The 21155-nt window shown below is 35.3% G+C and overlaps 4 protein-coding genes across 5 annotated transcripts; 3 read left to right on the forward strand and 1 right to left on the reverse strand.

Annotated features, from left to right (window-relative positions):
* The first annotated feature begins 181 nt into the window (after positions 1-181).
* On the forward strand, positions 182-8484 carry LOC123216228 (serine/threonine protein phosphatase 2A regulatory subunit B''alpha-like). Its single transcript, XM_044636626.1, has 14 exons — positions 182-880; positions 1024-1275; positions 1994-2099; positions 2198-2297; positions 2557-2662; positions 2811-2901; positions 3176-3317; positions 3636-3783; positions 3919-4028; positions 5202-5358; positions 5455-5580; positions 5696-5846; positions 7159-7676; positions 8252-8484. Exons 1-12 carry the CDS (start codon positions 731-733, stop codon positions 5834-5836), a joined length of 1629 nt encoding a protein of 542 aa, XP_044492561.1. The 5' UTR covers positions 182-730; the 3' UTR covers positions 5837-5846; positions 7159-7676; positions 8252-8484.
* A 1048-nt stretch (positions 8485-9532) lies between these two features.
* Positions 9533-14939, forward strand: LOC123216229 (rab GTPase-activating protein 22). 2 transcript variants are annotated; one of them, XM_044636627.1, is made up of 12 exons: positions 9533-9664; positions 9744-9918; positions 10052-10147; positions 10816-10919; positions 11492-11703; positions 11825-11947; positions 12034-12122; positions 12743-12848; positions 13418-13515; positions 13704-13949; positions 14027-14110; positions 14563-14939. In XM_044636627.1, exons 2-12 carry the CDS (start codon positions 9811-9813, stop codon positions 14572-14574), a joined length of 1278 nt encoding a protein of 425 aa, XP_044492562.1. In that variant the 5' UTR covers positions 9533-9664; positions 9744-9810; the 3' UTR covers positions 14575-14939. The 2 variants fall into 2 exon arrangements, 1 of the variants encoding a protein (XP_044492562.1); XR_006502206.1 differs by having other exon boundaries at positions 9560-9918; positions 14563-14666; positions 14802-14939.
* A 2078-nt stretch (positions 14940-17017) lies between these two features.
* LOC123217773 (CRIB domain-containing protein RIC7-like) lies at positions 17018-18146 on the forward strand. The gene is given in 5 exon segments (XM_044638900.1): positions 17018-17106; positions 17182-17264; positions 17356-17412; positions 17591-17712; positions 17715-18146. Coding segments are annotated over 5 exon segments (618 nt in total). The 5' UTR covers positions 17018-17045; the 3' UTR covers positions 18010-18146.
* A 427-nt stretch (positions 18147-18573) lies between these two features.
* LOC123216211 (piriformospora indica-insensitive protein 2) lies at positions 18574-20240 on the reverse strand. The gene has a single exon (XM_044636609.1). The coding sequence runs from the start codon at positions 20202-20204 to the stop codon at positions 18807-18809; it is 1398 nt and encodes a 465-aa protein (XP_044492544.1). The 5' UTR covers positions 20205-20240; the 3' UTR covers positions 18574-18806.
* Between the last annotated feature and the right edge of the window lie 915 nt (positions 20241-21155).

Consider the following 21155-nt stretch of genomic DNA (forward strand, 5'->3'; position numbering starts at 1 on the left):
ATTTGGGTGATCAACAATTCTTGGGTGAAAATAGTACAATGGCCAATAATAAAAAGGAGAGAGAAAACAAGATAAGCATGAGCCACACCTTGGTCCGACCGCGCTTTTAAGTTAACCTAAGTCAAGAAGACCGTATAAATTACGTATATATGTATACCGTAGCCGCTTCATTCTTACATCTTGTCCAGTCACTCACTGAGGGCTCTGTCAGTTTCAGTTATACCGTACACCATTCCCTCAACCCTTTCCCCTATTCATTTTTTTGCCTCTCTTCTAGACACTTATCTCTTAACTGTATATCAAAACGCAGTTTCTTTAACAATTCATCAACTAGTGTTCCTGGAGAGTGCTTTCCCTGCCAGGTGCATGTTGCCGTTTCAAGACTTGCATTTGAGCTCTGTAATCTTTGTTTCTGGTTCGACCTTGAATTGTATTGTTGACTCTGGTAAGCGTACCGAGAGCTTTCAAGAAACGTCTAAGGAACATTCAAGATTTGATTAGTTCAAGCCTAGGGTTCCGAGAGCAAGCATTAGCGGTAATTTCTTAACAACTACTTAAAGCCCGAGGTCCTTGGAGCGTGGTTTAAGTTAATTGAGTTAGAAATACGAGTGATTGAATGTGATTAGTCATGATTTTAGCTTGTTAATGTGTGGTTGTTGATGGTTTATAAGAAGTAGATTGTTGCATTTGCGGATTGAACATTTAGGTTTCTGAGGTGAATATCCATTCAATGGATATTGATGAAGTGGAGGATTTTCCTTGTTTGGACCCCGAGCTTTTGCAGCTTCAAGAGCTTTCTTCTTTAACGATCAAACTGAGACCACAACTTGCTGAGGAGTTATTTGCTCGGTGGCTTTCGCTACCAGATACCGTCCGACTGGTATTTTTTTTTTAAGTTTCACTTCATCATAATATTTTTTTTTTCCCTCTAAGATCGTTGGAGTAGATGATCTTTATAATCTCTGGCTACTGTGTGTAGTTTCTGTTTTAAACAAATAATTCATCTGTGTCATGTGAGTGTAGGTAAAATCTTTGATTGCTGATGCTAAGGCAGGTGTCCCGATTAATGGACTTGGGAACTCTTCTACTGTGAATTTTTCTGGGAGCAATTCATTGCCTTCAACGTTTCCTGCTGGTAGTACACCTCCACTCTCACCCAGAAGTTCTTCTGGTTCTCCCCATTCCCCTCGCATTTCAAAACAGAGAAGTAGCCATTCATCTCTTGGGTCTCCATTAAAATTCTCCATTGAACCGGTGCAAGAAGTCATACCACAGGTTTGACTTGATTCTGCTGACTTTTATACTATTCTGACTTTTATTGACTTGATTCTGCTGACTTTAATTTGTGTAACTGTGTATGACTAGCTCTGTAGCCAGAGCCTTATATTAGCCATGTCAAGTGATGGCTGCCTACACGGCAGCTCTGATAGCTTGGCCAGTAAGTCCTTAATTACAGTGACCTCCTCTGGGAGGATTTTTGAACTCTGTGCTTACTAGCTGTTTCTAAGCAACTTGTAAGGCCCTAGTGTTTGAAACTTAACTGCCTGTTCTTCATTGTCACGGTGACCTCTTTTGAAAGCTATCAATCGGAATTGTAATGTTTAGCTTTGAAAGATAAGGTATCAGAAGAATATCTTTTCGCTTTAATTCTTTAGTATGGTGAGTTGCCATATTCTTTGACATGTGATGCATCCAATTATTAGGAATTGGCCTGAGATTCTAATGAGTGATTCCTGGAATTCCAGCATGGGACCAAGTTATAATCCTCTTTTCTTTACTGCCTTTCTGTTTCTGTTAATCTAAAATTACTGCAGTTTCCATCCCTCAGTTAACTTTATACCACACAGTTGCAGCCTTGCCTACCTCTTGCTGTTTATCAAGAGAACTTTAAGCTTTTGTGCCTCATATTTTTGTATTAAGTTCCATGGAAAATTTAATTTCTTGTGTGCAACATACTGGAGACTTTAATTTGCATATTGATATATGCTTGCAGTTCTATTTCAAAAATGGCTACCCTCCATCAAAGGAACTAAAAGAAGAATGTCTTTCGAGAATTAATCACCGTTTCAATAATCCTCTTGGCGGATTGCAGATTGATGGTGAGAAGATTATTTGACCTAGAAATGTCCTTATTATACTTAAAATGAAAGAAGGATGTTCCTTGGAAGGAATTAAGGCCACTTCTTTGTTTATGCAGAGTTTAAACTAGTTACAAAGGAAATATGCCGGCTACCATCCTTTTTCTCTTTTGCACTTTTTAGAAAGATAGACATTGACTGCACTGGCATAGTGACCAGGTATACACTTTTGCTACACAACCACTGTCCCATCCCTGCTTAATTTTTGTAAAGCATTATAAATGACCAGAGGAGTTTGATGTAATTAATCATGGACTCCATTAGAGTTTTGCTTCCTTTTTGGAACTATTATCTTCTCCTAATTTATTTTGCCAAATAAACCTTTATTTCCTTCTATTCCTCATAGTCTTGCTGAGTGCAATTCATTCTTTGTATAAATACCATTGCATATTCGCATAATCATACCATTTTTCTGTAGAGATGCATTTATTAGGTACTGGGTTGATGACAATATGGTGACAATGGATACAGCAACTAAAATATATAAAATTTTAAAGCAACCAGACTGTGAATACCTTACTCAGGTTTGTTTTTCAGGTCCTATATTTTCGCTGAGCATTTCTAGACAGTAATTGTATATTCATAAGGGCCTTTGGTCTTTATTTTGCTTGTATTTTTACTTAATTCTTATTCTCCATTTTATACTCAAACCTTTGCTGGACTTGGATAAAGGGTGACTTCAAACCTATCCTTCGAGAACTTTTGGCATCCCATCCGGGTCTGGAGTTCCTACATGGCACACCTGAATTTCAAGAAAGATATGGTGCGTGCTTAATCATTTGTCAAGTGATTTATTTGCTATCTAGTTGCAACAATAATCCATCCATGCTTTCTATTCACATTTTTTTCCTCATTCAAAAAATTTCAGTTCAGTAATAAGAATATGCTTTAAATTCTTGTTTGATTTCAATGGACCCTTTAAAGCTCACATGGAAGTTCTTATTCTCTGTTCTTTTTTTTATTTTTTTTGTTCATTACACATTCAATAGTACTTATTACTGATAGTGCTTATATAAATACTTGTGTTAATGGCCCAGCTGAAACTGTCATATACAGAATATTTTATCATATCAATAGATCAGAAAATGGTCGTCTCACCCTCGGGGAGCTGAAACGTGGAAATTTGATTGCTGCCATGCAACATGTAGATGAGGAAGAGGACATTAACAAAGTTCTGAGGTTGGTCTTCTGATTGAGCTTTTTACATGAATTAGTTCAAAGAAACAGTGACCAGCAAAACTCCCAAGCCTTTTTCTGAAATGTATCACTGCAACATGAATCTTTCAAATTGCAAAGCCCTATCTTTCGCATACAATGTTATATAAAATTCAGAATGTACAACTTTGCATTATAATTTCAAAGTTACATATTTGGCTTTCTCCTTATATGGATGCAAGAGTTTGGACCATCTGGAACATCACTTGCATCTTTTGTTTATTATGTTGTAAGTGTTCATAAAGTATTATGTTGTGACTATATGTTTCCTCTCTCATCTAGGTACTTTTCATATGAGCACTTTTATGTTATATACTGCAAGTTTTGGGAACTAGATACGGACCGTGATTTCTTAATTGAAAAGGAGAACCTAGTCAGATATGGCAATCATGCCCTTACGTATAGGATCGTTGATAGGATATTTTCACAGGTTAGTTATGTCTGAAAATAACTTCTTTTTTAATTTTTAAATCAAAAACTTCTCTTTTGAAGAGGAAACAATTATTTTTCTATTTTTTGGCAAGGTTGTTTTAGTTTGGTTTGATTATGGCTCAATTCATCTCAGGTCCCAAGGAAGTTTTCTAGTGGGGTTGAAGGGAAGATGAATTATGAAGATTTTGTTTACTTCATTCTTTCAGAAGAAGACAAATCATCTGAGCCTAGTATCAAGTATTGGTATGTTTGCTTTCTTCATCTTTCCTTATTTTATTTCTTGTTAAAGAAAATTTTGTGGAATTCTGTGTGACTTTGAGAAAAAGCAGCCTCTTCAGACTATATACAAGCTTGTTTGTAACCATGTGTATGGATGGATTCTCATGATGTTCATTTTTCTTGTTATTATTTAGTGTCAATTTACATTTCCCTTCACGAATCTACTGATGTTGCATTTGGAAGGAACATATGATCATATCTAGATTGTGAGCATGTCAAATTCTTGAAAGCTTCATGTTGATATACTTTGATCTTTTTCTAGGGGAATTTCAGTTTCACCAATTAGTAATTCCTTTGAAATATACCATAAGTAAAATAAGTACTATCAGAAACAGCTGTTTATTTGTGGCTAAATCTTTGTGTTCCTTGTTGGGTCTACTATATGCCTTGTTGTATCAAGAGAACCATACCTCAAAAGCTTGTTACTGAGATTAAAGAGCCAAAACCATAAATACTTCACAATAGAAGCTCATACTTTTTTATATGAGATCCAAGTCTCATATTTTGCACTTGGGATCCTAATGTATCACCACGTTTCACAATCCTGACACCTACATGGGTTGTTTGTGCGCTAGCTTCCAACTAGTTCTAAGCAAACATGCAATGATGGCATTACCACCCTATGTCGCACAATTGCAACTAAGAGACATAATTGTGACTCTGATACCAAATGACGTAAACCTTAAGAAAACCACACCTTAAAAGCTAATTGATAAGATTGGAAAAGCCAGTTGATAAGATTGGAGAGTTCAAAGTCATATAAAACCCATACCAAAAGTTCATATTTTCTGATGAAAGATCCAAGTTTCATATCTTGCACTTTGGATCCTAACAAAATAGACATATATGTGATAGGCAATAGGGGTTGAAGAATATAGCAGTTGTCAAATTGAATATAGTGACAAGATGCTAATTATGAAATAATATTGGCAAACCTGAAAGATGGGAAATCTTTGAACATTAGATAAAGGTTGAATTCATTTTTATATGCAAACCTCTGTGAACTTCATTTTATGTAGTACTTGAGCTTTTCTTTGTGTCTAGTTGTGATGTGTAACACTTACTTGCTCTTGTGTTTTGAGTGGCAGTTCCTCTTTGTTACATTAGCTGCAACCATTTATTAGGTTCTTTTTACAGGTTCAAGTGTATAGATTTGGATGAAAATGGAGTGCTTACACTTAATGAAATGCAATTCTTCTATGAGGAGCAGCTGCATCGTATGGAATGCATTTCCCAAGAGCCTGTGTTTTTTGAGGATATTTTATGTCAAATAGTTGACATGATTGCTCCACAGGTCTTTTTTTTTTTTTTTTTGTCTGATAGTCCAGGATCTTCTCCTATTTACTTGTTCATCATGAATTTATCATCGGCTACATGATTTTGCTTGCAGAGGGAAGATTGTATAACACTTCGTGACTTGAAGGGATGCAAATTATCAGGAAATGTTTTCAATATCCTTTTCAATCTTAACAAGTTTATTGCCTTTGAATCTCGGGATCCATTTCTGATTCGCCAGGTACGTTAAACATTTTTCTGTGTTTTAGTCATTGCACAAATGTCATAATGGTGATGGGTGGTGCTAATTTAGGCATCTTTGAAATAGCCTCATTTACAGTTTTGTTGTTGAGCAGGAACGTGAGGATCCATCTTTGACAGAGTGGGATCGCTTTGCACGTAGAGAGTATATCAGGCTTTCTATGGAAGAAGATGTTGACAATGTCTCAAATGGAAGTGCTGAACCTTGGGAGGGATCACTTGAAGCTCCTTTTTAAGATCATTGAGGTGAATTTCCAAAATTGCCAAAATTGTGCTGTTCTATGGTTTATATTCAGAAAGAGTACTACATGTACTAACTATCCATTGAAACTCTTCTAGAATCTACACAAAATGACTTTACCCTACAGAGTGATTTCATCTCTTTTTTTTTTCAATCAATACAATTCCATTATCATTAAAATAAGGCTAAAAGACTTATTCCCACCCAAGGTATAGTAAAAACCTAAATATATACCTGTCAACTTTCAAAAACCCAAACATCTATCCATTATCCAACTTTTGGTAGAATTTTTTGTTGGGGGTAAGGGTAAAACCGTCATTTTACCAGTAATATTTAAAAAAATGATAATTTTATCCTATATTCTCGCCCAAGTTTTGAAAGCTAGTAATTTCACCCTATTTTAAAAACTTTTCCAATTTTGAAAAGTTGCTTTTTCCTCCAAAATCCCTAGGTTTCTTTCCTCCCTCTTTTATGAAGGCAATAGCTGCAATGAGACAGCGACAGACATCTCTGTCTCCGTCGATGAAAAAACATCTACTGAAGTCTCGTCTAATTTGCCGCTATTGCTGAATGGCCGCTGGAGAGGAAGGGAAGAAACCTAGGGATTTGGGGGGGAAAAAGCTACTTTTCAAAACTGGAAAAAATTTGAAAATGGGGTGAAATTGTTAGTTTTTAAAATCTAGGAGGAAAAATAGGATAAAATTATAATTTTTTTAATATTACTGATAAAATGATGATTTTGCCTTTAACTTAACAGAAAATTTTAACGGAAGTTGGGTGTTTAGGTTTTTGAAAGTTGATGAATATGTGTTTGGAATTTCACCATACCTTGAGTGGGAATAAGTCTTTTGGCCTTAAAATAAAGCTATGTATCTCTAGTTTCAGTATAACCCAACTGTTGCCACCAAGTGATTATGATTTCCACATCACTTAGATGCAAAAATTGAGATAAAAACTAGGCATTTTTGGAACATTTTATTTGTTAATTTGGTCCTTTTTCTAGAATAAGTATTTTATGGTCTGTGTCCCAGGATATATGGATCATATTTGGAAATATGGGATTTGATTGCTCATCTATGCAAAATCACATGTATGAGATACAATGTTACGCATTGAATGCTTGACTCTTTTATTTTTCCTCCCTAATAAAAATATTAAGAAAATGTTTATCTTTTGGCATATGTCAGAAACTTTTTGTGGAAAATTCTATTTCTTGAATTAAAAATTAAAATATCATATTGTTACAATCTTTATTCATTGTTCTATAAGTGATAAATCTAAAGGCTAATATCTGTTTTTCTTTTTATTTTCATATAGTCACAGGTGCCTACAGCAAAGCTGCTCCTTTTATTCCTTCATGTGAGCAGTGAATAACAGAAGACTGGTCGTGTTGAAGACGAATCTTAAATAGAACTCATGAGGTGCTGCAAACTTGATCACTGAAAATTTGAAGCTTGGTCATGTAAGCTGATGCACATATTAACTCAGTAGGTTATACAATTGGTTTTTTGTGGCCAAAGAGTTCAGGGAACGTCTCTAGACAGAATTTTAGCTGCTCCTTAACAGAGAGAGTGCTAGTCTATCTGGTGACTATCATCATGGGTATCAAAATCATCGCCAGCAATGGTTATTTGTGTTATAAGCAGATGAGCTCCATAGACAACGTGTTCTTTTGATGCCTTGTTGGGTGGCATGTAAAGCCTTTTCTAGTTCATTCATTGGATGATCATGTCATCTTTCTATCCCTCTCGTTTCTGTACAGTGTATATGTTCTTTGATTGGATTACATAGAAATCGGACAGACGCTTTCACTAGTCTCTCATCAGGAAAGTTTGGTAAATATCTGAACTGTCTGTCCTTTTTGCTGCATTTTATGTGTTGATTTACATTGAATATGTCTAATCATATTAAATAGAGCAATGCTTTCATGCTTTATGCACCCAATCTCTCTTTATATCTGATTAGTTATTTAAAATTTAACACATAATTTTATTATCTATTTACAGGATTTGATCTAAAAACTAACTATGAGAAGATAAAATAATAATTTTATTATTCAAATATTTTAAAATATAAATATTTTAAATATGATAATTTAATTTAAACTTTTTTTTAATGTTAGATCTAAAAGATCTGAAATTTACAAATAAATTTTTACAATTCTTTGTGAAACATAGTCATTAGCATCACTTTTTCACCATCACTATGATTTCACCGTTGTGGGTGTGTACTGCCTTTGTTGTTGTCATCATAATATGAGTTATTGTCAACAGTTAACTCATATTGCAACATATCAAGCACGAAGCAGGAAACCAACTGATTGTGTTGTGACATGGTGGTTTATTGCTGGTAGTCACAGTTTCTATATTTCAAGTATGAAGTAATTTTGTAACGTTTGTTTCTTTTGCAGGCTCAAAAAGCTCAAAAGGTAAAAGTGCAAATAAAGGAAGCAATTCACATAGCTTTTTGGCGGTTTTGTAGATGGACGGCGGCTTACTACTATAACATTTATACCAACTCAGTAGACAACTTAATCTCCTATAATGAGTGATGTTTTACCATATGTACCTTGTATGGATTTAATTTATTCATAGCACATGGTCTCTCCTTGGCATCCTCAGGCCCAAGCAGTGTTCTCCTCCATGCATCTTTTAGTGAGCTTGTGGTTGATTTGATCTTTATAGGCCTGCAAAATTTTCAAGCAGTACCAGAAACAGGGACTGGTCGTGAATTTAACTCAAGAAGGGCACAGTGGAAAGAAAAAGAGTTTACTTTCAAAAGAATGCTCACTTGATATATATGCTAAGCAAGCAATTGACCCATAAAATGAAAGACATGAATATTTGTTGCATTATGATTAAATAAGGCAAAAGATTAAATATTTATCTCAAAAATTGCATTCCTCTTGAACTTACCAAAATCATTAGGAGAAGCTCTGAGAAGAGTGTTGATTTATTGCATGCCTATCAATCACAACAGGAACAATGCTGCAATTGCAATTCAAAGCGTATAAAAAGGAAGATTATATTAATTATTGATTATTTACTACCGTTTTTTTTTTTTTCAAAAATTCTACTGCTTTCTTTTTGTCAATGGCGAGGAGAGGAGGAGGAGGAGGAGATAAGCTAAGAGGAGAGTGTTGAAGTCCGATCAGTCTGTGGTTGCACACGGCCTTCTCTTCACTTTCTCTTTATGAATTTTCATTTCAGATTCCTTTTCCACCTCTCCACGTTCACAATCCCTTCTCTTTCTCCAAAACCAAATGCTGGCTTATCTTTTTGAATCATTCAAACACAGAAAATACGAAGTTCAGTATTTTTCAATAGGATGATTATTAGTTTCAATTGTAACTTGTAGCCATACATGCTGCAGTGAGAAATCCATCAAAGAGGTAAGTCTTTCAGGTGTAAAGACCAGCTTCATGGTTATGGATGAGATAATGCCGGGCACCAGCGACGAGGTCTTGCGAGATATTGAATTGTTCGAGAAGTACGAGTTGGCGAAGCTGATCAGAATCGGAGCATTCGCCCAAAACTTTTTTATTTTTGAAATCGAACAGTAAAACTATTTTTTTATTTTTTTAATTATGATGAGTATTTATAATTAAATTAATAAAATTACTCAAATTGGACAAGTAAAGGTAAAAACTGTAGTTTTGGCATAATAGGGGTAGGAAATAGTCGTACTCCCACAAAATGATTCAAAAGAAACTTATATTATAAGAATTGATGTGCAAGTCCTCGTCAAATATTTGTCACTCTCCTGAAAATATCCGAAAACGAAGGCGTAGAAGAAATTAAGAAAGGAAATTTCCAATGACGATGTAAGCGTCTTCATCGCTTGCAAACATCAACATCAAAATCAGCATCTGTTTAAGAATCCCGCTGAACAGTTTTTTTTAGTTTATGTATTTGAATTAAAGGATTTGCATGAAGACAATCAATTAGCAAGGGATTGGCGTTGGCGGGAATGGCGAGCCTATTTCGCAGGAAATCTGGAAATGATGATCTTCAAGCCTTTTATCCAATTCGACCCGAATGCGTTGCTGACGTCCCCAAGGCCCGTTTTAGAAACCGGGTATATTTCTTGTCTATTCATCTCTTGCAGCAATACCAATAAAATTTGGATTTTATTGGTTATTTGGTTATGGTTCTCTTTTTGCAGTTTTGTTGATCTATGTTGTTGGAATTTCTACTTTGTTTGGTCACAGGCTGGGAAAACTCTTAGTCCAAGAAGATGGCAAGCCGCATTCTCTGATGATGGTCATTTGGATATAGCAAAAGTGCTTAGACGAATCCAAAGAGGGGTACCTTTCTTTCTTTTTTATTTATATATTTCTTGTTTTATTGGGCGTTCTCAAGTTATAATCTGGATCTCTGATAGCAGTCTCTGACACAAAAAATTATTACGAAGATGGACTCCCTGTAAAGCTTACTGGAAGGCTTAATCAGGATTTAAAACCCGTCCCAAACTGGCAAGAAGTTGTTTGGAGCTGATCAACATAAGTTTCTTTCAACTTGCGTGCTTAGATTATTAGTCAATGTGGCCAAACTTGATTCAGTCAACAAAATTTGAATGATTTTGTTAATTTTATATGAGTTTTTCACATTTTGTTTGCTCCTGTAAGATGGCAAACGGTTTATGTAATTGAATAGCCCTGCATGTGGATTTTTTTATCTCTCTCAATCCACCCGGACCAATTATACATGTGTGATGTATATCAGTAATCTTGTAATAGCATTGACTTCCTTCCATCCTTTGAGGTTTTAAGATTACATGCTGGTATGCTTTATTATTATATAACCAACCTTTTCAGATATAAAATTACTCATTTTAATGAGAAATGATAACTTTTGACGGTGATGTTATTTTACTAATATATAGTATACTCCGCCTACATGAAGGCTGATTCTTTTTATTTGTGAAATGTAAAAACATGTAGAGTATTCGCTTCTTACTTGGATTCTTTGCTAGGGTATTCACCCTCAAATCAAAGGGTTCGTATGGGAGTTCTTGTTGGGTTGCTTTGATCCCAACAGCACCTTTGACGAACGAAGTAAACTGAGGGAACGAAGGAGGTAATGTCTCGTTGAGTTTATGATTTTGACTTGTATATTAGTAAATGAATTCGAGCATCATGGCTAATAAAATGAATGCTCTATAGTCTCCTTCCACCTTAGTTTTCACCAGAGATTTATAATTGTGTTGTGGAAACTGTATATGATTAGACAGTAGTATGAGTTTACATGCATCTCTGTGTTGTCTAGGTATATCTGTGTTGTCTAGGTACGTTGGTTGCTTCAGCTGAGAAGCATTTTTTTATGAAAGCAGCCACACACAACTACTACATTTTCCCAAACATGCATGTGTGAGTGTGTGTTTGCACGTGCGCGCATACATTTACCATCACATTAAAAATAAATTAATAATTCATATGCTTCTCACAGCCAGCATGCTGAACCATTTGATATATGAATGATTTGCCATTTCACAGTTTTGCCCTTGGTCTTTAAGTTTGATATCATTATCTTAATTATAAAAAGGTGTCTTTGCACGTGCCCCTATATGGCCTTGTATTACTGGTTAGTAATAAATTCCGTTTCTTCTTTACTGAACATAGTTGCTTAAAATCTTATGCCAATCATCTTAGGGAACAATTTTGTGGATGGAAAACTGAATGTCAAAACATGGTTCCCACCATTGGTAGTGGAAAGATAATTACAACTGCTATTGTATCTGATGACGGGCAATTGTTACAAGATCCTTTAGCAAACAATGATTCACAAGATCAGGATTGCCTTGTAAAAAGTGCTATTTCTGATAAAAAAGTGCTTCAATGGATGCTTTACTTGCCTCAAATTGGTATATATGTGGTCCATTATTTCATTTTCCACTGAATTTATATAATTATCTTGTGATTCTATTCTGTCTTTTATTAACTTACAGAAGTAACTAAGAGATGTGATAAATATATGGGTTGCAGGTTTGGATGTTGTTCGCACAGATCGAGCTCTTGTCTTTTATGAGAGTGAAGTGAATCAGGCAAAACTTTGGGATGTTCTTGCAATTTATTCATGGGTTGACAATGATATTGGTTATGTTCAAGGTGAATTACTATAAGCTGAATAATGTACTGCAAAATTGAAATAATTCTGAGTTCAAATAGTTATTTGGGATTATTTTGTTGGGCAGGAATGAATGATATTGCCTCACCAATGGTAATTCTTCTTGAAAATGAAGCAGATGCCTATTGGTGTTTTGAGCATGCAATGCGAAGACTGGTATGCTTCAAATTCATGACATTTTTGCTATAAAATCTTTTGTGCAAGTAGTGCACACTACCTCTTGTTTTTTTTTTGCTAATTACGCGGACCACCTTTTTTACCTTCATCATTAATAGAATAAGTATAAGAGAGTGCTTAATAGTGACACAATCCGACTGTTTTGGGAAAAAAATGACTTGAGTTCCTCAGTAATATTATTTTCTTGAATTATGCACTTTATAAATGCTTAACTGTATTCAGAATAACCTCTGCATGACTAAGATACTACCGAAGTTGGATCAAAGGAGAATATATAGGTCAAAATCATGTATCTGACAATTTCTTTTCTGTACATATAATTGGACGGACAACCTACTGTATGGATGGTTTTCACCTTACACTTAGCATATGTTACTTGTTTTGATTTAGTTTCTGCTGATTGTGATTCTACATGGTGATTTTGAATTGGTATTCCTCAAAGCATTATTTAATTTAATTCAATGTTTATAGCTTTTTGTGATTTGCTTTTTCGTTCTGAAATTTTCTTTCTTTAGGTTCTGTGATGATGAATGATATGTTCATGATATATTAGTGCCAGCTTTCTGTATTATTGACTCCAGCTTTTGTTTCTATAACAGAGAGAAAACTTTAGAACCACTACAAGTTCAATAGGGGTGCAAGCACAGTTAAGCACACTCTCACAAATTATTAAAACCATTGATCCTAAGCTTCATCAACACCTTGGTATGTGATCCTGTACTTCATTTTTGGGTGCAACTTATATGGTTTAATTTTTACTAATTCTATTATGTTGTTTTTGCATATTGCTTGGCATCATTGACATTGTTAGTTTGATTTCTTACTTGCTTAGCTACATCATGCAGGAAAGGTAGCCAAACAATTAAAATTTCAAACTGTTTTGAGACAATGGTGTCTCTAATCTGCATTCCTTTGAATTTGACTATAAGATTTTTTGTACATGTATAAATGAATAATATAGGACTTAAATGATGTGGTAAAAATTATGTAACTTCCTTAAGCAAAATTTCAGAATTAAGCTGAAGAGAAAGTTCCAGCAATAAAGCAGATCACAGTAAAGGTAAGAAAGATTGAAGTTCGGGCAATGAAATGCCAATTTTTTGGCTGAGTTCCAACAAGAAAAAAAAAATCACATATTTAACAAGTACAAAAACACAGGGCACAGCAGATTAAACTAATACATTTTGCACTCCCCACTCTTCTCTCCTCTTAACAAAAATATGTTGGATGCATGTTCTTGTGTAAGCTAAAGCCTCATTTCTTTCATTTGGCAGAGGATCTAGATGGCGGAGAGTATTTGTTTGCATTCCGCATGCTGATGGTTCTTTTCCGGAGAGAATTTTCCTTTGTGGATGCATTGTATCTTTGGGAGGCAAGGATGCATTATTGTTGTTTGGAATTTTCTTTGAAATGGGCTATATTTTTTTTAACTAAAAAAGCACTGTTTCCTGTGTTTTGACTGAATTTAAAGTCTTATTGATATATTAATATTGTTAAATTCTATCCTTTGAGTTTTTTTGTCATAATTTTATATTAATATGTAAGATAGATTGGTTTCAGCTGATGTGGGCCATGGAATACAACCCAAACATCTTTTCAGCCGATGAGTCAAATTCAAATAACAATGGTGCATGTATACTAAATGACAAGCAGCTAAAGCGGTATGGAAAGTTTGTGAGAAAAAATGTGAAGTCTGGACAGTCGGACCAACATAGTGCGCTTGCTGTTTTTCTTGTAGCAAGTGTTCTTGAGACCAAGAATAAGAAACTTTTGAAGGAGGCCAAGGGTCTGGATGATGTTGTCAAGGTCTTCCTCTCCCTCTCCTCTTTGTGTGCACGTGTGTGCATCAACATTCATCTAATTGTGGAATGTATTTTTTTCAGATTTTGGGTGACATTACTGGAAATTTGGATGCTAAAAAGGCATGTCACGAGGCATTGAAGATTCAGAAAAAGTATCTTAATAAGGTAGTAGAATTCATTCTTTTATCTATTTGCCTTTTAAACTTTTTTTATATACACTTCCCCATCTGTTGAGACAAAGAAATTTTGTTTGAAAGAAGGAAAGTTTATACAGTTGATCTTTCTAGTGCATTAAAAATTCGGAGCCTCCTGATTATGATTTATTTGCTTTCAAGAATCCTATATCATATATGATATATCCACTATTATTCAAGTGTAGTCAAGACTTGTTCTTTTTTCTTAACTATAAATCAACTTTATATACTCAAATAAAAGTTAGATTAGTAGAAGATCCTGATTGTTCAAATGAGATGGGTCACGAGGTTTTTAATTTGAACTGAATGATAACACTGATTCTGTGGAGGTTGTCTTCTTTTTTTACTGAAACGAAATTTGTGTCGCTGTCAGTAAAATCTAGATGTAGAAATATGTTGATGTATGTATGGTTGTGTTTGCAGACCAAGAAGTGACAGATGTAGCTGGATGGCATCACTCTGCATACTGGTTTTCATTCCCAAATTTTTGGTGGCATTCAGCAGAATTGCAATTTCCTGAGATTTTGGTATTTTTCTGATAGATTATTTTTTTAGCTCGCCCTGTTGAGTATATAATGACTTCCTTCTTTGGAAAAGCTAAGTAAATGAAGTATTGGCTTCAGCAGCATTATGAGATTTGCCAGTTTGTGATTCTTTTTCAGTGTCACTTTTATTTAGAGCAATATACAGAGATTGGCCTTGTGTGAAAAACAGAGTTACCAACATTTTTGTGATGTAATTGCAGTAACAAGTACAATTTATTCTTTAAAATCTCTAGAATTATATCTGTTTGCAATCAACTAAGTAGCTTATGGTTGTTACTTTATTCAGATAATTAAGTATGAGGGTTTTGCCACATAAATTATTGTCAATAATGGTATATAGAAATTTTTATTTTTGTGTAGATGAAAAATGGTAATAATTAATGAGGGCAATCTTAAAATATTTCATAACTTCATATCAGTTGAAATTCAAGTTATGAAACAAAAATCTGGTTGGATGTTGGGGAGTAGTAAATAAGCAATATTATTAATTTTGTATCTTCCTGTTTTCAACTCTTTAAAAGCTAATAGATTCTCATCTTCATTCACTGGTTGCTCCGACTCATGACTCAAAGAAGTGTTCATCCTGATACAATTGCTTATATTCAGTGGCTACTGCTTGGCAAGAAGAATTAACCATGCGAAAAAGCTAGTTGATTCTATGGCAAGCAAGGGTTATAAGCCTAATGTTGTTAATATTTTGATAGATGGTTTTTGCTCGGCAAATAAAATTAAGGAGTTATGCAAGCTATGAGTCTTTACTCAAAAGGAGTTAGGCCGGGGCATAGGTCTTTTTCTTACATGTAAAGATGGATATGCAAGGAAACTATTTGGGGAGATGCAACTAGATAATGTCCCACCCGATTTAATTACACATAATATTCTTATTGATGGGCTCTGCAAAAATGGGCAATAAAACTATTTCATACTTCCGAATATTGAAACTTTCAGCCTGAATCCATCAATTTACTACTGTCTCATTGATGGAATATGCAAAACAGGAAAACTCCGAATTGCTTGTGAGCTATTTCATATGTTATGCAAAATAAAGGTTAACATAATGATTGAGGGGCTTTTGAAAGAAGGGCTCATGGAAAAGGTAAATGATTAATTATTAGATGTGGAACAAAAAGGTTGTGCTCCAAATGTAGTCTTATTTCTACACCATAATCTTTGTTGTGGAGCATTTTAATGAAGTCAAATCGATGAAGCTGATGGGATGGATTGATAATGGTATGTTTTTTTTTTATTGGCTGCAATCGAAAACCTAATATTAAAATGTTCAATAAAATTATATATATTTATTTTGAGTATATAAATAAATATACACTTCATGTGTGTTATTATATGATTGAATGATTTTGAATTAAAAATAAAATAATATCTAATAATGTAAAAACACATATAGATATATATTCATTTGTGTATTCAAAATGGGTACGTATAATTTTGTTCTTAAAATGTTTAGTTTGTGTTATTGATGGATGGATTGTGCAAAACAGGTAGACTAGAAATTGCCTGAGAAGGAGACCCATCAAATCTAATATTAGATTGGATTATCATGTGGTAAATGAACACATGGGTTTGAAATTTCACTTAAAATTATCTAAGTTTGACGTGGTAAAAAATAAAAATGGATGAAGAAGCAATTTGAAATCCTATCTTACCCCAAAATACAATATTCTTAGATTAGATTACACCCAAAATCAACTTAATCCGATGAATCTGGAGAAGCGAGAACCAAAATCAACCCACAAAAAGCTATGAAAAGTTCATTTGTGTCACACAGGCAAATAACAAATGGACTAGCCATTCAAACAGCCTGTAACAGGACCTGTTAAATAAAACCTTGCTAATTTTAGCCACCCATATACAATATTATTACTCTTCCATTTCCATAACTCAAATCTCGATCAGTTTTTGGTTATTATTCATGCCTTCTTGGCCATTGATTTAACTAAACTTTTGCTTTTATCTGCATTTCCCTTGCTTCTTCATCCCTTTTCTCATCACTGCCTCTGCCTCTGCCCCTGTACCCTCCTCATGCATCGTTTTTGAATCAGTTTTTGGTTTCTCCCTTTCATTTCTTGTTCATCTTCCAACACACAATGATTTCTATTTGAATTGAAATCTATTTCATGTGGCCGTGGCTTCTCAACAAAATGCAATCTAAGACTCTTCCTTGCATCAGCTGCTGAATTTCAGCCTTCACGGCAAGTTTTCTGTAATATCAATAAGTTTAAAAACAAATTTAATTTCATATTCATTGCTATTTAATTTAGAATTGCAGAGTTCAACAGGAATATCTTATCTTTTTTGTTGTTTTATTTGTTTCAGATTTTTTAATATTTCACAGCAGAAAAAATGTCAAACAATAAGATGAAGGGCCTCTTAAAAGGCCTGAGATATATTTCTCAAATGTTTGGTATGTATTAAAATTCTGGCTATTATAATACAATACAACATTATTCATCAATTTTGATTAATCATACTGATGCAGAAAATGAGAAAGAGGCTGAAATGCAGATTGGTTATCCCACTGATGTAAAGCATGTTGCCCATATAGGATTGGATGGTCAATCGGTAAATTGTCCAAGCCCTGTAATTTCAGATACATTTTGTGTCAATAATTTTCACCAGTCTGATAGAGATACATGTTCAATAACTTGCCCAGGACGTGAAACCAGCAGCACCCAGATTCGTATCGGCACCTTTAATTCTTGGGGAGAGGGTAAGGAAGCTGTGATATAACATCACATCAGCAATGTTTTTCATGGCTTTCTTATTTGTTGATGTATTTTTGATAAAATTTTGATTTAATAGTTTGATATATTGTTAAGATATTGTTCGTCCATAGACACCTAACATCAGCACTGTATTTTGATTGCTGTATTCATTCATTTGTGTAGAATCAAGCAACAATGCAAACAGTTCAAGCAATAATGCAAACTGTTCTCCAGCACGAGACTTGCCTGATGTGCGGAAAGCAACAAGACGCCACGCATCCGCAGGTTCCGCGGCTGAGACCCCCATGAAGGAGAAGCCAGAAAAAACTAAGCAATCAAAAAAGTCACTTAATGTTGGCAAATCCAAAGAACCAAGCCAAAGCCAAGAGGGTGACTCACCCACCAAACGACCTGAAATTCCCAAAAAATCTCGGAGGAAGAAATCTGAGTCCATGGAGGGATCGTCCAGATCTTCAAGATCAAGGAGAGCTCATGGGCACAAGGATCAAACTTCTGAATCTGAGTTGGTATCCAGAGCAGCTGATCATTGTCAAAATTCTTCTGAGGGAGGGGAAGACAAGGGATTTATAGGGATTTCTTGAAAAATTGGTGCAATTTTAACTGTTACGTTTGTAGCTAGAAAACAACACTCATTTTTATATGTCACTCAGCCTTGTTTGACCAATCAAACAGTACATATTCATTGTTGAATCAATTCAAATTTTCTTAGAAATGTGAATTAATGATTTGTATCTTATTAATCATTCGTTCATACCATCTGCCCAGATTTTGTTATTATTGCTAGAATCTTAAACATACCCAGATGAAATCTACAGTCAATAATCCTGATAATGACCATTACGGCTCTCTGCATGTCCACATTAAGGCCAATTGCTCTTCATTTGTTATCTTGTCTGTCAATTACTTGTATTCCTGCACAAGGCAGTGTTCTTCTTTTGTCTCAAAAATAAATGCTATGCCACAATCACAATTCATAACTCCAACTGATGCATGAAGTTGCGTGATAACACAGTAGATGTTTTGTTGGCTATTAAATTGCAGAAGTTTAAACAAATTCAGAAGAACAGGGCATGAAAAGATGGCAACAATTTAGCATAAAAGTGTGCATAAGTCAGTAGAACATGTCACTAACAATCTCCACATTAGAAGAAAAATGTAAATAGAAGTGAAACCGGCCTTGATTGCTTGAACTCAAAAAATCTCCAGATTAAGCAAACTTCATATACAATAACCCATAATATATGCACCTGTCACTATCAAAAACCTAGATAATTACACATTTCGGCCCAAAAAAGAAGAGTCAATATAACATGTCCTGACTTATATCACTGTTTTTGGACACTGTAATTCTATCCTAAACCATCACCGTCTCTTTGCATTACCAAGCAAAGAGAATAAAAAATCCAAGAAACAACAGCACATGAAAATATGCCAACAGCCCTAAAGAAGAACCGCCATTGATTTGGACTGCATTGGGAATATCAGGCTTCTTGCACAACTTCAAGTGCCCCAGGCTGCCACTAACATTCTTGCTAATGCTGAAACCTTCACCAACACATAAATCTGGATTGCCATTTAACTTCAATTTGTGCCCAACTTTTGAGCTAAATTTGGCAGAAAATGGAACTCTACCGCTTAAATTATTGTTCTCCAGATTGATTTCGCTCACAAACTCCAAAACACCAAACTCCTCAGGCACACCTCCTTCAAGTTTATTGTTATCCAGCCTCAAGTAGCTCAAGTTCTTCAAGTGCAGGCCCATTGAAGCTGGGATTTCCCCAACAAGATTCATCGAAGAAAATCCTATCCCCAAAATACCCCTCAGATTTTCCCATATTTCTGGGATCTGCCCTCCTAACAAATTCCCACTCAAATACAATTCTCTCAGTCTCGGCATCTCAGCTAAGAACAGAGGTACCCCAAAGTTACCAAAGCGGTTAAAACTCAGATCAAGAAACTCCAAACTCTTCAAGGAACCAAAACTCTCTGGGATTTTACCAGAAAAGTTATTGTTACTCAAATCAAGCTTTAACAACTCTGTAAGATTACCCATCTCATCAGGGACATTTCCGTCAAAATAGTTTTGGCTTAAATCAAGAACTCTCAGTTTTTTCAACTTAGCCAAACCAAATGAAACCCCACCGCTTAGTTTGTTTCTCGAAAGTGTAAGCTCTTCAAGATCAACCAGCTCACCAACTTCATCTGGAACGTTACCATAAACTCCATTCCCTGTGAAAACTAACCTCCTGAGGTGAGGATAGCTTGCGATAATGCCACTCAGAGAACCAACCAATGATGGGTTCTCAATAAACACCAGCTCCTCAAGACTTGACCCGAAACTCTCTGGAAGGTTATCAGGAACGGAAACGGGCGTTTCGGTGAAGCATTGATAGAAGAAGAGCTTGCGAAGGTACTTGAAGGAGGTGAAAATAAGAGGACTGAGAGTAGAGTTTGGAGTACAAGGCGGGTTTGGCGTGTAATCGGAAACATACCCAAAATTTAGCTCAGTAATGTGAAACGTCTCGGTTTGAAGGTGGGAAACGGTGTTGTTGGTGGGCTCAATGAAGTATCCACAAACGACACCATGGGGAGGAGACGAACAAAGGTCGTCGGAAAAGAGTGAACGCCAAGGAATAGTAGGGTTAATGGAGTGAAGGACTTGATAAACAGCGTCTTGCTCAAGGGAGTCAAGAAGAGGTTGCTGGTTCGAGAAGAGGCAAAAGGACAAGAGATTTATGAAGAGGAGGACGGAGAAGAGAGAAACAGGAACGGCCATTTCGGTAGGAAGAAAAATGCAAGTATGAAGGCAAGTTCTGTTAGAAGAGAACTAAATAGGGAGGCGCGGTTAAATCAAGGGGATTTGTTTGTATTTGTGAATTTACGGAAATAACCTTGTCATTAATTGTGGCGTTTTGAGGTTTAGGCTAAAGGAAAGAGGACAGAAATAGGAGAGGGATAATGCTTGCTAGGTCACCATGGCTATCGTAATAATTGATCATCTTTAGCTTTGTGATTAATGGGGAGGGATACATCAATTATTATTGCAAAATAAATATCTTTAATTTTTATATATAATATTATAATGTTACAAATTTTTTAATAAATAAAAAGTTGGTTATTTTTGCAAGCGTCCAGGGTCATTTTGGACTTTTCATGGTAGACCGTACAACTTTACCATTGGCATGCTAAAGATCATAACTTTCGGAGCCTCAACCAATTTCGAGACTACCACATGTTAATAAACCTCGATCTGTTCAGGACGATAATCCTTTAAACCAACGGCTAAGATCACTTTCAAGGCTCGTCTTGGTTTTGGGTTGGCTCAACTAGCAGAGAAAAAGGAAAATAAAAGGAGCAGCCGACAATAACCTGCGGAGGTAAACAGCCGGGCAAGCCGACAATGATGCGCTGCAGCCGCCGACTTACTGTCTGATCTGATATGAGAGTGCAGAGAGTTGCAGTGACAGCGACATTTAACAGGAGTGGAACCAACGAGCCGAGGCGGGAATGGAATTTGTTGGATTACGTGTCGAGGTGGCAGTGGTGAATTTGGGACAGATACGTAGGTATAGTACGAAATATCGTTTGGGAGAAACGACGTAGCATGCCAATTCCATTTCCTTCTGTCCAGTAGAATTTCAAATAGTCATGACAGTAGATCCGTTTTATTTGTTAATAAAAATATTTAAAAAATCAAAAATATATTATTTTTTATTAATTTAAAATT

This window comes from Mangifera indica, chromosome 5, assembly GCF_011075055.1.
Source record: "Mangifera indica cultivar Alphonso chromosome 5, CATAS_Mindica_2.1, whole genome shotgun sequence".
Taxonomy (NCBI): domain Eukaryota; kingdom Viridiplantae; phylum Streptophyta; class Magnoliopsida; order Sapindales; family Anacardiaceae; genus Mangifera; species Mangifera indica.

Coding starts and splice junctions, on each gene's coding strand:
- LOC123216228 (XM_044636626.1), top strand. CDS start 731: ATGGATATTGATGAAGTGGAGGATTTTCCTTGTTTGGACCCCGAGCTT. Junction 2,298..2,556: donor TGCACTGGCATAGTGACCAG/GTATACACTTTT, acceptor ATTTTTCTGTAG/AGATGCATTTATTAGGTACT. Junction 2,902..3,175: donor TGAATTTCAAGAAAGATATG/GTGCGTGCTTAA, acceptor TTAATGGCCCAG/CTGAAACTGTCATATACAGA.
- LOC123216229 (XM_044636627.1), top strand. CDS start 9,811: ATGGCGAGCCTATTTCGCAGGAAATCTGGAAATGATGATCTTCAAGCC. Junction 9,919..10,051: donor AGGCCCGTTTTAGAAACCGG/GTATATTTCTTG, acceptor GTTTGGTCACAG/GCTGGGAAAACTCTTAGTCC. Junction 10,148..10,815: donor TTAGACGAATCCAAAGAGGG/GTACCTTTCTTT, acceptor ATTCTTTGCTAG/GGTATTCACCCTCAAATCAA.
- LOC123216211 (XM_044636609.1), bottom strand. CDS start 20,204: ATGGCCGTTCCTGTTTCTCTCTTCTCCGTCCTCCTCTTCATAAATCTC.